This window comes from Chiloscyllium plagiosum, unplaced genomic scaffold, assembly GCF_037043375.1.
Source record: "Chiloscyllium plagiosum isolate Xiang-an unplaced genomic scaffold, Cpla_swu_hap1 HiC_scaffold_30, whole genome shotgun sequence".
NCBI lineage: Eukaryota > Metazoa > Chordata > Chondrichthyes > Orectolobiformes > Hemiscylliidae > Chiloscyllium > Chiloscyllium plagiosum.
The window spans coordinates 44608486-44625314 of NW_028270168.1; the positions used below are offsets into that span (position 1 = coordinate 44608486).

The following is a 16829-nucleotide window of genomic DNA, read 5'->3' on the forward strand; positions in this document are numbered from 1 at the left end:
AGTAAGTAGGAGCTTGGGAGACTTCAAGAAGTCCTGCTCAATTGAAAATCAGAAAGCACTGGCACTTACCTCCTTGGCTTATGGCCACTGTAATCTCCACGTACATCCGCGGAGCAGGACTCAGGTCCGAGACTCCGTTCACAGCCTCCACCCTGAAGGTATAGTTGATGTATGGCAACAGGTTAACCACAGTAACGGCCGTATCAACCAATCCCAGCTGCTGGGGGACAAACTCAATGCGGCTGTCACACGGCCCACACGTCTGGAGGGTCACCGCACAGGTACTGCACAGAGCGTTGTACATGACATCTGTCCGACCCCCACTGTCCTCAGGGGGCTTCCAGTCTAAGAGCACTGCCGACTGCCTGGTACTGTAGCCGAGAGTTTGCGGAGCAGTTGGGGGTTCTGTGGGGGGAACGAAACAGAGCAACAGCGTCAAGTGCAGGAGCACAAAGAGATTCTTTCTCTATTGCACTTGCCGTTTTAGCAATTCACAGAATCACAGCAGTGCAGCAAGAGGCCATTCGGCCCATCGAGTGTGCACTGACCCTCTGAAGAGCATTCCTCCCCATCCCTATAATCCCAATGGGGTTTTTACCATGGCATATCCACCAGTCTGCACATTACGGGGCAATTTAGCATGGCCAAACCACCTAACCTGCACATCCTTGGACTTCACCTGATGAAGGAGCAGTGCCCCGAAAGCATGTGATTTTAAATAAACCTGATGGACTATAACCTGGTGTCATGTGACTTTGCACATCTTTGGACTGTGGGAGGAAACTGGAGCACCCAGTGGAAATGCACACATACACGGGGACAATGTGCAAACTCCACACAGCCAGTCTGCCGAGGTTGGAATTGAACCCGGGTCCCTGGTGCTGTGATGCAGCAATGCTAACCACTGATCCACCATGACACCCTATCCATCACCCTTCCATCACCTCCAACTGCATGTTTGATACTCAGTTCACTGTAGTTTTATTGATTGGGATCCCACTGCAAATTAAAGAGCAAGATGTAAAATAAATATAGTGCGATTTGCTGTCAATCTTAAATCCTTAACCAACGTAACAAATATTTCTGCAGGAAGGAAGCTGATAATGTAACCATCGAAATAGCTTGTCAGGTGGAAAACCGAAAATGGATCAGTGTGCATGATTTCAAAATGCAGACATAACCAGTAACCAAGTGAGGAATTTTCACTGAAATCTGGGTGCTGTAGACCAAGAATTGTATTATAAATGGCTCCCTCTCTTAAGATGTTGCCTTCCACGGAGAAGCAGGAAACAGGTTTATTTCGGATGGTAGTGCTTTGAGGACCTAATTAATTTTTCCATTTTCACTGCCATGGTGATTAAAAAAGCTTCCCATTCTGAGTTGCCAAATTTTTAATAGCTAGAAACATATACTCAATTGGGACAAGTCTTGGGGAATTAAAGAGTGATTCAAGCCTTTAAATTTCACACACGGAACTGCCCACTCTCCGCTTTGGCCTTAGAATCTCCAGGAATGAATGAAAGATAAATCCTTAGATCATCCGGAATGCTAATCCTTACGTCTCAATCTCTCTTCATGCAGTGTCTTGGTTGCCCATGGGTTGCCAATTATGAATTGTGCCATGATATCACTATGGGGTAAAGCAAGCATGCCCTTCAGCAGTGTGTGGATTGTGTTGGTGCTTTTTTCCACCACACTATAGCCATCTCACAAGGTGAGCACTGAGACAATAGTATTAAAGGTTACTTTTACTTCAGAATTTGTGTTGGACATTTTGTTTATTCACAGGCAATAAATCATAAAATCCCTGCAGTATGAAAGCAGGCCATTCAGTCAATCAAGTTTACACCAAATCTCTGAAGAGCATCCCACCTAGATCTACCCCCCTATCCTGTGTTTCCCATGGCTGATCCACCTAACCTGCACAATTTAACATGGCCAACCCACCTAACCTGCACAATTTAACATGGTCAACCCACCTAACCTGCACAATTTAACATGGTCAACCCACCTAACCTGCACAATTTAACATGGCCAACCCACCTAACCTGCACAACTTTGGATTGTGGGAGGAAACCCACACAGACACTCAGAGAATGTTCAAACTCCACACAGACAGTTGCCTGAAGCTGGAACTGAACTTAGGTCCCTGGCACTGTGAGGCAGCAGGTCTAGATTAGAGTGGTGCTGGAAAAGCACAGCAGGTCAGGCAGCATCAGAGGAGCAGGAAAATCGATATTTCGGGCAAAAGCCCTTCATCAGGAATGGAGGCCGTCTGACCTGCTGTGCTTTTCCAGCACCACTCTAATCTGGACTCTGGTTTCCAGCATCTGCAGTCCTCACTTCTGACTAGTGTGAGGCAGCAGTGCTAAACCACTGAGCCACCATACCACTACTGCCATAAATGATGCTTGATTGAGAGTGAGGAATTGAGTAAGGAAGATCCTCAGTTTGCTATCTGATTGTTGGAGCTCATAATGACAGACATGTTGGGAAATCAATGATAGGAGCATGGGGTGTTGGGACAGTTGGAGGCAGAATGCCAGGTGAACAATGAGACAAAACAAAGAACTGTGGATGCTGAAACAAAAGCAGAAATTGCTGGAGAAACTCATCATGGTGGTTCAGTGGTTAGCACTGCTGCCTCCCAGCACCAGGACCCGGGTTTGATTCCAGCCTCAGGTGACGGTCTGTGTGGAGTTTGCACATTCTCCCCATGTCTGCGTGGGTTTCCTCCGGGTGCCCCCGTTTCCTCCCATAGACCAATGATGTGCAGGTCAGGTGAATTGGCCATGCTAAATTGCCCATAGTATCCAGGGATGTGCAACTTAGGTGGATTAGTCAGGGGTAAATGTAGAGTAATAGGTTTTTGATTTAACCCCTGTCCTCCCCTTCACTTATTGATCACACAGCATTGCCCTTTGATGAGAAGGGCATTGCTTGTCACTGGCCACTCGGGTGTTTACTTTCTCCCTGGTGGTGGAAACTGAATAAAGATTCGTACACCTTGTGTCTCTCACTGTGTCTCACACTTGCACATGCACATCATGGGCGCTGGGTAAAATATAAGCACTACCACAGTTAGGCGATAGTGTGGGGGTAAAGTAAAAGGAAAAAGAAAAAAAAATTAATAGAGGATTGAGGATCTCCTCAGTTCAGGGGACTGACTCTGAGCTGGCTGGCTGGGCCGCAGCCAGTATACTGTGCACAAAGAAAAATAGAGTAATAGGTTAAGGGAGTGGGTCTGGGTGGGATACTCTGAGGATCTGAGAGTTGGGCCAAAGGGCCTGTTTCCACACTGTAGGGATTCTATGGAACTCAGCAGGTCTGTCAGCATCCGTGGAGCGAAAGCAGAATCAGTGTTTCAGATCCAGTGACCTTTCTTCAGAATAAGGTCAGCTAAACACTCCTGTAGGAGGATGTCTAACCAGAGCTCCCACAAGCTGCAAAGTATCCAAGCCAAGAAACATTCTGGCAGAGAGACAGAGAGAGAGAGAGAGAGAGAGAGTCTCACAAGTAGGATCTTTATTTACTCAATCTCTGGAAGGAGCATGTGTGAAAGAAGATAACAGAGGTACTATGGACCTCAGTGGAGGAAAAGAAGATCTGCATAAGCATGCAGTAAAATTAAAAGTGATCTGACTTTCAATAAAGCATGTAACATGACATGGGAACTGAATGTATACGGGCGCCACACTGCAGGCACTGGAGTTTCAATCAGTTGCGGATAGGCTGGAAATCCCTGGTGAACTGTATAATTCAGTACAGAGGCAGATGCTGCTCTCCAATTTTAATAGTGAGAATTGATTTCTTAAAATAGCTGGATTAGATTTAAATTAATTCAGACCCATTAACACAAATGGGGCTGAGCATCTTCAGCAGATCCTGCTAACTCTTGATCAGAATACAATGGAAACATCCATAGAATTGCACAGCAGTGTAAGCAGCCAATCAGCCCAGTCTCCCTTTACTGGATCTTCAAGGGAGTGATCAAATTATTCCCAGTCCGTTGTTCTTTCACCAAATCCTTACAAGCTTTCCATTTTTGACAAATATCCAGCTCTCTCATGAAACTACTTATTAATCTGCTTATTCCCATTTTGAACTCAATTCATTTGTCAGATTGTAACAGCTCACTGCACAAAACACAATTTGCCTCATCCCCTTAAGTTCTTTCACCAATTATCTTAAACCTGTATTTCTGGCTGTTGACATTCTCCCAGTGAGAATGATTCGCATCACATTCCGAATGATACTGAACACTTCTATGTAATCTTGCCTTAACTATCAATGTTTGGAGAATAGTCACATCTACCCTGATTTCTCCACAGTCCTTCATCAAGAATCATTTAGATCAATGTCTGGTGTTGATTCAATTGTGGCTTTTGAGCTTGCTACACTCCCCTCTCATTATGGACTGGGGACTCCTCACGCTGCTTATCCTGGGAGACATGGCACCCAGAGGAACACTGAATGCCAGTCCTCTTGAGGCTAACCAGCCCGGAGAGGTGATAAATTGGGTCCTGTCAGAAGATTCAGGACAGGAAAGTGCAGGAAGCTGCAAGATTGATGCCCTTCACATATAGATTCAGAAAGCTGCTCAGGGGTTTTTCAGAGAGGGAGGGATAGTTGGATTGGGTGTGGGTGAGTGGGTACCTAATGAGGCTCAGACAACAGATATCCTGATTGCATGAGGCAAGGGCAATGAAAAATGGACCCAGAGATGTACAGGTTTCCCCAACACCATTCCCCATTGATGCTGCAGACTCTCACATTCATCTTATTGGCCAAATCACAGCTAAAGGTGTTTGGGACCAACATCTTTAACCTGAGATGTCTTTTAATTTTTTATCTAGTGACATCCAATGAAAGGAATTCTCTGAACACATACAGACTTAGCCAAACCACATGAAATCTACTAAACCTGTTGGAACTGATCACCTCACTTCAACATGGGCCATATGAAGCCTCACTCTTCCATTACCCGCACATTAACTTCAGTCTTCCAGTCCGTTCCTGGCACGCAGCCTCCAGTCTCACTATTACAGCACACTCAAACCTTGCACTTCTGTTTAGGGGACACAGCATCTGATGTCACACATCATCATCACCCCTTCTTATACCTTCAGTGGCACAAACATACAGTGCTGACAGATGTGAATTTTAAACAAATACCCTAATTGAACATGGGGAAAGGGGAAGAGTAATGGCAGGATCAAAAAAAAAAGCTTGGCTAAAATATCTTGAACAAGAGAGAATCTAATCACCTCCCTTTAATATTCTATAGCATCACCATTGCAGAATCCTCATCAACAATACCCAGAGCAGAGATTTCAACTGTACCTGCCACATGGACACTGGGGCTACAGGCACAGGTCAGGGGTTGGAATTCTGTGCCGAGTAGCCCACTTTCTGACTACTCGAGTTCTGTGTACATTTACAAGGCACAAGTCAGGGGTGTGATGAAATATTCTCCACCTGTTCAGATGGGCCCAGCTCAAACAATAGTCTATAGGCCAATGTATCACCGAGCTTGCTATAGTATTAATCACTTTGGTCTTTCTTTCGTGTGCTTGCGGTTGAGTCCTGTGCACTCAGATTGTCTCTTGCTGGTGGAATGGAACATTGAAGGAGAAATAGTACTCTAACTGAAGAACTGTATTGTGGGTTTGAGACCATGAGGCAGCAGGGGAAATTTACTCGAGATACAGATTTGCTGAAGTCTACACGTCAATTTTCAACTATGCTGGAACTGTGAGAAAAAAAAGGGACCTCCTCATTAAAACCAGGAAAATGCCTTCTCTGTTCTAACATTAGAGGTTGATAAGGGAGTCAGAGTTAACACCTCAGACAATAACTTGCACTTGTTCAAACATGGCTTGGGTGGGGCCAGAGAAGGCGAGAAGGAACGTTTGACAAAGCAGTGATGCAATTCAGAAAGAATTAAATTGGCCAAAACCTGGTATTGGAGATAATGACGACTGCAGATGCTGGAAAGTCAGAGTGGATAAAGTGGGGAGCTGGATAAAGCACAGCAGGTCAGGCAGCATCAGAGGAGAGGGAGAGTCAACGTTTCAAGTCAAGACCCTTCATCAGCGCTGGGGAGAGGGGAAGGGCCCTACATGTGGCGCAGCCACAGATAAAAAGAAGATGTAAAGGAATCTTTTGAAAAAAGATTTATTGCTGCAATGAATAGAGAGGCTTGCTCAAATGCTCTGAAGATGGTCCTGGAGACCACGGAATGTGTAAACAATCAGTCATTATGAATATGTAAAACTTGTAGTTTAACAAATGTGTATCAGCTTTAGTTGAATAGCTTCCAAATTGCCATGTATCATTGATATCAAGGCTAGACCCTTTAAACTAGGAAGGGTTCTGTCCCGGTTAAGAAGCTCAATACCATCCAGTGAAAGCAGTCTAATTAATTGGCACTCCATCTCTAACACTCACTAAGTGGCAGTAGCATGTACCAACAACAAGAAGCACTGCAGCAATTTGCCATTACCCCTTCCGCAGTAAATACCAAGCCTACAACCTCGGTCATTCAGAAGGACAAGGGCATCAGGCACATGGGTACGGCACGTCTGTAAGTTCCCCTCCATGTTACGTCTCATCCTAAAATATATTGCAGTTCCTTCATAGTCACTGGGTTAAAATCTGGAAACTCCTTCATTAATAACACCATGTCAGCATCTGCACCACAAAGACTACAGCAGTTCAAGAAAGCCACATCCACCACGGTCTCAAGGACAATTCAAGCTGAGCAATAAATGTTCTCCCTGTGACTAATGCCAACATCCTAGGAGCAAATAGAACAAAGGCTGCTTGAATTGTTGACATGTAGATGACTGACATGCAGCAGTCCAGTTAATATTTTATTTAATAATTTGCTGATTAAATTAAATAAAAACCACCGCAGTACAAAGGGATTAATATTTGTTCTTCATGATAAACAGCTAGACTGTAAGGAAGTGAAATATTTATAAATGCAATAAATATTTTACTCTTTTCTACAATCTTTGCCTCATAATCTGAAGCCAATATTGTTGAGGTCAACTGATTTTTGTGAAAGATCCCATCATAAATCCCACTGAGCTTTATAGGCGTAATGTACACACACTTGCACACAATCTGTGACAATTTGTAACATTGGCTGTTATTACACATATATCTGCATCAATAGCAAATCAACCCAGTCTGATGTTCTTCAGTCAGTCCTGCCCATGGCCTACCCATTCATATAATACAGCAAGCACAACAGAAGTTGGTACTTTCATATTAACAAGGCACAGGGAGGTAAAAAGTAAATATTGCAGTTGCCAGCGATATGAAATAAAAACAGAGAACCCTGGAGAAATACTGCAGGTCTGACAGAGCCCTCAGCGACGTCCGACCTATTTCCTACACCTTAGCCCTCACCCCTTCTCTTCCCTTCCACATCAAAGATCGGGTCCCCCTTGTCCTCACCTACCATCCCACCAGCATTCATATCCAGAGGATCATTAGTAGCCATTTCCACTGCCTCCAGTAGGATGCCACCACCAGAGACATATTCCCCTCCCCACCCTAGTCAGCCTTTGACAGGAACCATTCTCTCCAGGACACCTTGGTCAACTTCTCCTCCACTCCCAACGTCACCCGCAGACCCACGGTACTTTACCAAGCAAACGCAGAGAATGCAACAGTTACTTCCTCCCTCCTCACTACTCAAAGCCCCACGGACACCTTCCAGGTGAAGCAGTGCACCTCACTCAATCTGGTCTGACTGTATTCACTACTCATAATGTGGTCTCCTCTACACTGGGGAGGTGAAACACAGACTGGGTGACTGCTTTGCCGAAAATCTCCACTTCTTCTCTAGAAATGACCCCGAGCTTCCAGTTGCCTGCTATTTCAACACATCGCCGTGTTCCCACACCAACATCTGTCTCAGGCCTGCTGCAGTGCTCTCATGAAGCTCAGTGAAAGCTTGAAGAACAGCACCTCATCTTCCACTTGGGTACTTTACAGGACTCACTGTTGAATTTAACAATTTCAGAATGTGAACACCCCCATCTATGTGTTCTCTTGCTCATGTCCATAGGTCTTTTTGTGTAATGGTTGCTCCCAGCACAGGTAACCAATATGCAACCATTTAGCCTTCTCATTAGCACCCTACCCAGCAATTTTCTCTCTTTTGGATCATCATCAGCAATATTGTTGCTTGTGCCAATTCCTTTTCTCTCTCTCTCTCTCTCTAGACACCATCTCATGTATTCTATTCATCAACAGAAATACCACCCTTTCCCAGTTATTTTTCAGTTTTAGCCTCCATTAACTCTGTTCCTCTGTCTTTCCATAGCTAATGAGTTTCTCCAGCCCTTACTGTTTTTATTGAATTTAGTCTTGAGTCCTGAAGGCAGTGAAGTGTCTAAGTGGAAAGTGAGGTGCAGTTTTTCCAGTTTGTAGTGAAGTTTGTTGGAGCACAGAACCAGGCCCAGAAGGGGACATGTTAACGTGGGAGTGAAATAGTTTATTGAAATGGCAAGTGACTGGTTTATTTGGAAGCACTAGCTTTTGAGTCTAGATTTGACTTCTCCAAATCATGACTGGAAGACTGGGATCATATTCGTGGACAGAACAAAGGTGTTCTCAAAGGTGGTCACCCAGTATGAAATTGCTCTTGCCAGTGAATGAGCAGTGAATACAGTAGACTAGATTGAAAGAACTACAAGTAAAACGCTGAATGCATTTTTTGAGGTCTTGGACAGTGAGGACAGAGGTCAAAGTATTACGTCTTCTATATGGAAAGGTACCACAGGGGATGAGGAAGTGTAGGAGTAATGGAAGAGTGGACCATGGTACCATGGAGTGAAAGGTCCCCGAAGAATGTTGGCAGTGGAGGGAAGAGGAAGATGTGTTTGGTGGTGGTATACGGCTGGAAGTGGTAGAGGATGATCTTTTGAATATTGAGACTGATGGGTTAGAAAGTGAGGACAATGAAACCCTATTGTTATTTGGGGAGGAGGGGATGTGATGAGGTCAGAAATGCGGGAGATGGGTCAGACCCAGTTAATGGCCCTGTTGACTATGAGTGGCAGGAATATCTGGTTAAAGAAAAAAAAGGTCAGGTTGGAGGCACCCATGTTGAGGATGGCATCATCGGAACAGATGTGAAAAGAGACGGAGAAACTGGGAGGAAGAAACAAAAGATGTTACAAGCAGCAGGATGCAGGGGGAGGTATATTCGAGCCAACAATGGGAGTCGATAGATTTGTAGTGGATAGCAGTATACAACTTGTGTGTAAAAATGGAAGGGAAGGAAAGATTCAGAGGTGAAGGTGAGACAAGCATGGAAATTGAAAGCAAAACTGAAGAATTTTTCCAATTCCAGATGAGAGCAGGAAGTAGTGTCAATTTCACCATCAATGTATCAGGAAGAGTTGTGGATGGGGTCAAAGTACAGGGAAGGTTTGAAGTCTGAGGAATTTAAATTACACATGTTTAGCTATTTTCACAAAGACACTCTTGAAGCAAAAATAAGCAATTATTGCTCCCTAAAGCGTTGTGATTGCTAACGCAGAAAGAATATATTTCAGGTTGACCAGGGACCCTTGAATAAATACGCAAGTAACTATTCCAGCGACAAAATGGTGAAGAGATTGAATTTTGAAATGCCATCTGGTGGCTTGTCTCTGTTACCAAGCAGGTCAATAATGCAGCCAGCATCTGCGCAGAGATGACACAATGTTACACCCAGGCAAAAGGGAGTGCAAGACACCAGAGTGGAAGCCAATTGAGGAATAATAAGGCAGTCTTTTTTTTGTCATCGTTTTTGTAATTGACTTCTGTACTTTCTTGAACAGGTGCCGATTTTTATAAGGCGGTGCAACTGGGCGAAAACTATCACAAAAGATCACCAGAATAAGATGTTACTGACATATAATTTTCCTGGGTCACCCGCTTGCACTGTCATTGATAATCACAGGTATAGTACTGCAACAGAGATCACTTCAACGGCCAGGGTAGAACATTGTGGTTAGTTAAAATGACAAATGTTCCTTATAATTTAGAGGAAAACAGGAACAAATGTTTTTTTTTACAGCATTTGGAAATGCTCAAGTAAGTCTTTTGATCATTTATAACGAGGTTGTAAGAGGAATCAAGAAAATCAAAAAGAATCAAAGTTATTTGCAGTCTTGAGTAGCAGAGCTCCCTTGTATGGTAACAAAAACTGCTGGAGGTCACAGCAGGTCTGGCACCATCCACACAGAGAGAGAGAGAGAGAGAGAGAGAGCAAGCTAATGTTTCGAATCTAGATCCCGGTTCATCAGTTATCTAGACGCATAACATTAGCTTGCTCTCTCTTCATGGATGCTGCCCGATCTGCTGTCATCTCCAGCAATTTTTGTTTTCAGTACCGACTGCAGCATCTGCGGTAATTTGCTCCTTGCATTTACTGTGAACGCCAAAGTAGAACTGAGGCTCCATGATTCCAATGGGAGGGTCACATCTGGATTTTCCAATGGCCAGAAGCCATTATTCCAGCAGGGAGGGGAGTTGTGCATCGAGAGCCTGCAGAATCCCTGAGGAAGTAGACTCCACAGGAGTTCCCAGGAAATTGAAAATTCCAGTTGATAGTTGCCCCATGCTTGAACACCCTCCAAGAGACTCCACTTGAGTTGGAGAATTCCACTGTGGTTAAGTAAATAGTTATTCAGAAAATGTTAAACTATCAGAAGTCTTCAACTGAAACCCCAACTGACCATCCCTCCGCCCCAGGACTGCATCCATGGCCCTTTCTGCCCATCCCAAACCCTGACCCAATTACTGCATCTTTTTGTCGCCCAGGATCTAACACCCCAATCTATCCCTGAGACGTGATCACCCCATTTCTATCCACAGGAACTAACCCTCACCCTTCTGCGCTGAAGACACTAAACCACCACTTTAGCCCCAGGGCCCAACAGTCCCTGTTACTGGATCTGAAACCCCCCCCCTTTACCTTTGGGAACTGACACTCCCTCAACTCCCACAGGCTAACTCCCCCACACCCATCCCCATCACACAACACCCTCCCCTCTTCCCCCCAACAAGCCCCTCTACTGAACCTGACACCCTGCTCCAAGCCCTAGGATATAGCATCCCTTCCCGTATCACTAGACCCAATACCCTTCCGTCACCCCATCTCAAGCAGACCTACATCACCCATACCAACTTACCCGACACACTCTGTCATTTATCCCACCCCCACTTTCCACCTTGCACCCTGGCATGATGGCACACCACCCACCTGTCAGACTACCTGCTTAATATTCTACATACCTGGCACCCTATATACTTGGCACTTTACCCCTACCCACCTGGCACTTTATCTATCTGGAACTCTACCCTCCCAGCATCCTAACCACACACTTACATTATGCACGTTTTCTTTCAGAGCAGGTATCAAAGTGGCTGTCTGTGACCCTTAGCTTAATAACCACTGAATATAACAACAGATCCCTGTAAAATAAAGGAGTGCTTCCCCAACTGTACTGAGCCATGAATGACCTGCCAGGCCACTGACACAGAATCCAAAGGAAAACTAACTTTCAAACAATGAAAGTGGTATTGTTAAGAAGGAAGTAAAAGATTTAGTTGGAGGCTAAGTGGGTGTGGTGGGCAGTGTTCGGAAAATCCTGTTGATGGCAAGATCTTGATCTTCTGTTCTGAAGATATCAAGAGGTGGAGTGTAGTTTTAGGTGCATAAATTAAATCCAAACTAGATTGCTCATTACTCATTAAATGTTAATTGGACATGACAATATGCAATTGAAAGAAAAAAAATGTGAAAAACAGGCTTAGGAGTGTAGAAAGACTTTGGCTGGCAGGTAACTACAATAACCTTGTGTTGGTTTGGGCACTGGGCTGTTTTGCAGCAACACCTTGACCTGCTCTTTTTCACAAAGAGATACTAGAGGAAAGTACTCAGGAGGTGGCAAGGCAGTGCATAAATACCAGATTCAGAATAGGATCAATATTGGGGGACCTTTTGCAGCTTGGGAACCTTTCACAATCATAATGGGGTGCCCGAAACCTAGTCCAGGGATTCTCACCATCGATTAGTGAACTGGTGCTGTGTGCACTGAATTCATCCCGCCTGCCTGTACTTGGCCCACATCCCCCTCCAAACATTTCCTATTCATGAATTCACCCAAATGTCTTTTAAATATTGTAACTGTACCCGCATCCATCACTTTCTCTGGCAGCTTATACCACACACGAACCACTCTCTGAGAAAAATGTTGCCCATTGTGTCCTTTTTCAATCTTTCTCCTCCCACCTTAAAAATATGCCCCCTGGCTTTGAACTCCCCCACCACAGGGAAATATGCCCCCTCATGATTTTATAAACCTCAATAAGGTCACCTCTCAACCTCTAGCGAAAAAAGTCACAGCCTGTCCAGTCTATTTCTGTATCTCAAATCTGTATTCCCAGCAGCATCCTGGTAAATCTTTCCTGAACTCTCTCCAGTTTAATAATATCCTTCTCATAAAAAGGGAGAACTGCACACTGTACTCCAGAACAAGCTTCACCAACATCCTGTACAACCTTAATACAACATCCCAATTCCTACCCTCAAAGGTCTGAGCAATAAAGGTAAGTATGCTGAACACCTTCTTAACAAACCTGTCTACCTGTGGTGCGAATTTCAAAGACTTTCATACCTCAACCTCTAGGGCTCTCTGCTCTACAACACTACCCAGGCCCCTACCATTAATTGTTTAAGTCCTGTGCTTGTCTGTGTTCCTCATAGTTTTCCAAATTAAACGCCATCTACCACTCCTCAGCCCATCGACCCAATTGATCAAGATTTTTTTGTAATTTTAGATAACCTTCTTCACTGTCTACTTTATCACCAATTTTGGTGTCATCTGCAAACTTACTAACCATGTCTCCGACATTCTCATCTAAATCATTGATATAAATGATAAACAAAAGTGGACCCAGTATGATATTAAGCTAATAAATGTGTTTTATATCAAAGCATTGTATTCATTTTGATCAAACGTTAAAGAAGCCAGTAGGTATTCTCAGCTTAACAATATGCAAACCTGATATCCTTTTCATTAAACTATTTGACTTTCTATAATCATATTAAGATTTTCCAACTGCATGCTCCCATGTTTCTAACACTGGATATGAACACTCAACTCATATTGATGTCAGTCTACATTTCAGCGTATTGTCTTTTTCCCCTTTCTTGAATAGCAGGGGAATGTTTGCACTTTTCGCATCACAAGGATTGTTGTAGAATTTAGGCCTTACGTAACCTCAAAAGCAATGCATTCACCATTTCTGCAGTTTAGTGTGTAGCCTACCAGAGGATTTGTTATTCATTCTTCCAGTAATTTCTTCACTTATAAGGTTTGTTTTAAGTTCCTCATTTATTAAACTTGTGGTTGCCTCAGAATATCTCTTGCTCCCTCTTCAATCAATTTTAGCTCTGATGACATTTAGAACCTCCCACTCTCTTTACAATGTACAAGTTTGAAAGCTCTTGTAGTGTAGTGATAATGTCCCTATCTCTGGGTCAGGAGGCCTGGGTTCAACTCCCAACTACTCCAGGAGTGGGTATAAAATGTCTGAACAGGTGAATTCAAATTCTTGACAATGCACAATTTGTCAGTACTTTCACTACAAGATCTTTCCTTGTGATTATCCAACAGTCTCAACATTTCATCTTCCTCCCAGTCGCTCTGACATGGTATATTCCTTACTTGGTTACAACCACAAATCTCTCAAAACATCCCCTGCAATGCATGTGCACCCAACCTCAAACTGCATCTTGAAAATCTTACAATGTGTTATTCAAATCCTACACCTACTTTTTGTCACATACTGTCAGCTCTATGCTCAGCAGACAGCACTCTGATCAGAATAGAACCTTTACTGAAGTTCCCCCAAGGATGGCTGTCTACTGAATACGTGGCCCCTGGCAGAGGACACATTACTATAGTAGATCAGGAAGGACATTTGGACACGATTGCATTTCAATCCAAACATCCCCTTTTTTCCATCAGAAAACAAAACCAAACTGCTTGCATTAACATGTACATTCTTCGTTACCCAAGCTTTCCAATGTACATATGAGATGGTGCTCGTGCATTAGCGGTTTGGAATTCTCATCAATCTCTGCATATGCATTGCACACAAAGTCTTTCAATCATGGTCTAATGTTGTTATGTGGGTGTGTTCTGTTAGTGACTGTTCATCTCAGTTGTACTTATTCCTAGGGAGTGTCATTCCCATGTCTTCAGTTGTTGCCATGGCAATTGGTATTGTTTTGGTCCAGTTGTTGGGTTGATCTGTGATGGTTGATCTGTGAACTGTTCAGGTGGTAAGAACATATCTTCCTGATCAACTTTTCCAGTTGCACATATGCACAGTGCTTGTAACAGTCTATTAGGTTGTTCATTTCCACCATATATGACTGAGGTGACAACTGCTCTGTGCAGGTCCACGTTGCCACTTGGGTCGACTCTTGTTGAGAGTGTTGAAAGGTTTGTACCTCAACTGGCTCTCCAAAACTCAACTCTGGCAATGGTTTATCAGTCTTACTGAAATGAAATTTGGCTTCATCGTTCCACCTTGATTTGACCATTGATGCTCATTATCACGTCTGGCTGCAGTAACGTCTTGCTGTTGGAAGAACAGTTTCTGCGTGGTGTGACATTAGTCATTGTACTGGTCTAATCTCCATGCCTCCAGTAGATTTGCTTCCCATCTCAAGGACTGCCTTGTATTCATTGTGTACAACGTGCCATCTTGGGCTGTCAGTTCATCTCTGTGTGCCCAAAATGCTCTTACGGCAATGACACTTTCAGGCACCCTTTCATTACTATGCCTTGCAACATTTGAATAGCTCCCACCTTTTCTGGATTTGGGTGAAATTTTCTTTCTGTCAGCACATAGCCTATGTACTTGACTTGAGGATCTTTAACTGTAACTGTACAGCTTCAGGTTCCTCTGGTAAGCTCTGCTAGCACTCATACTAGAGTTTGATCATGATCAGCAATAGCTTCTTTCATTGTGTCTTTGAATCCATAGTGGATCATCTAGTGTAACTTCCACTCCAAAAAGGTCACTAGATGCTGTGTACAGGCCTCTGGAGCCTGAAGATGCAAAACAACATGCACAACTAAGTATATCTGCCAAACACTGTCCAGAACGTGTTTTAAAACCTACTGTTTCATTTACCAGTCACAATCTTCACACTGAGGGTAGTAAAGATGTAACCTTTGCATGTTCCTTAGATAATTGGTGTTGTGGAGTCCTTTGCATTGATGCATACGCCCAGCTTTTCAGCTTGTTTCCTTGTGCCATGTTCCCAATCCAGTCTGGAGCAGCTGTCACTGGCTTGATTTCTTCCTTCTTTTCTAGCGCTTCTATTTTGTCTTTCAGGCTGGCCTGGGGGACAGTTGGAACTTTCCTCACAAAATGCTCAATTGGAGTGAAACTTTCATCCACTTTGAGAGGATATTCTCCAGGAAGACATACCAGACCTACAAATACATTGCAGTGCTTCTCTTGAGAGAAGCACTATGTTCAGTCGCTCACTGACATCTTACTCATCTCTTTTGACATGTTGAGGGTTATCTATCCAAGCTTTAGACTTGATCCAGCTGAGATGTGCAGCTTTTTGCTTGCAGTACGTGATCTGGAAATCCTGATCTTCATTCAGGTTGTTATAACAAACTTCCAAGGTAAATTATTCTCTCAGCACAAGTACTAAAGTCTTAACCTCACTTCAGAGGACTTCATTTTTGGACCACCATGTTGAGTCATTCTTCTCAGGTCTATGAAGGTCATGATTTCCCATGATGCACTACTGTCCATCTGACATACCAACATAGGAATAAAAGTAGGCCATTCAATCCTTCAAACCAGCTCCCATGTTCAATAAGATCAGGGCTGATCTGATTTTAACCTCAACTCTGTATTCCTGTGTTCCCCCACAACCTTTCATATTCTTGATTACCAAGGAGCTATTTATCTCTGCCTTGAAAATATTGGAAGATTTCACATCCACTGCCTTTTGAGGAAGGGAATTTCAAAGACTCACAACCCTCTGTGAGAAAAATTGTTTCTCCATCTCTTTCTTAAATGGGAAACCCATTATTTTTAGGCTATGACCCCCAGTTCTAGATTCTCCCAGAAGAGGAAACATCCTTTCAACACCCATCCAGTCAAGTTTGCTCAAGAACTTACATGTTTCAATTAAGACACCTCTGATTCTTCTAAACTCTGGAGGATACAGGCCTGTCCAAGCTTTCCTCATATGGCATTCCACCCATTCCAGGTATTAGTCTTTTAAGCCTTCACTCAACTGGTTCCAACGCATTAACATCATTTCCTAAGTACAGTGACTAGGACTGATACATTTTACGTTTGCTGGCATCGTTGCCAGAATCACTTAACATATCTCACCAATTGTCATAACTGAGCCAACCTGGTATATGGTGTAGTATGACTCATCAGACTCTTCAGCCTCTCCAGTGGACATCTTTATTTGCTAGGCGTGCACTTGTGTACAAAATTATTCACCTTCAGCCAGTAAGAACACTGCTATCCCCACACTGCACATTCCTCCTTCTCCTTTGCATGTGTCTTCCACAATAATTGCATCCTGCCCTTTGTCTGGGATTAAGTCAGAAGTTATACGACACCAGGTTATAGTCCAACAGGTTTCACCTGATGAAGCAGCAACGCTCGAAAAGTTTGTGATTTCAAATAAACCTGTTGGACTATAGCCTGATGTCTTGTGACCACTGACTTTGTCCACCCCAGTCCAACACCGGCAGTTT

The 16829-nt window shown here is 43.6% G+C and overlaps 1 protein-coding gene across 4 annotated transcripts in view; it reads right to left on the reverse strand.

Moving 5' to 3' along the window:
• epha10 (EPH receptor A10) overlaps positions 1 to 16829 on the reverse strand; it is a 610046-nt gene that overhangs the window by 286488 nt on the left and 306729 nt on the right. For 3 of the 4 annotated variants that reach the window (XM_043717892.2, XM_043717890.2, XM_087976907.1), the window contains exon 5: positions 70 to 405. The exons of the other annotated variant lie outside the window; for it this stretch is intronic. In XM_043717892.2, the coding sequence (XP_043573827.1) occupies positions 70 to 405 (336 nt within the window). The remainder of the gene's footprint in view (positions 1 to 69; positions 406 to 16829) is intronic. 4 annotated transcript variants of the gene reach the window in all.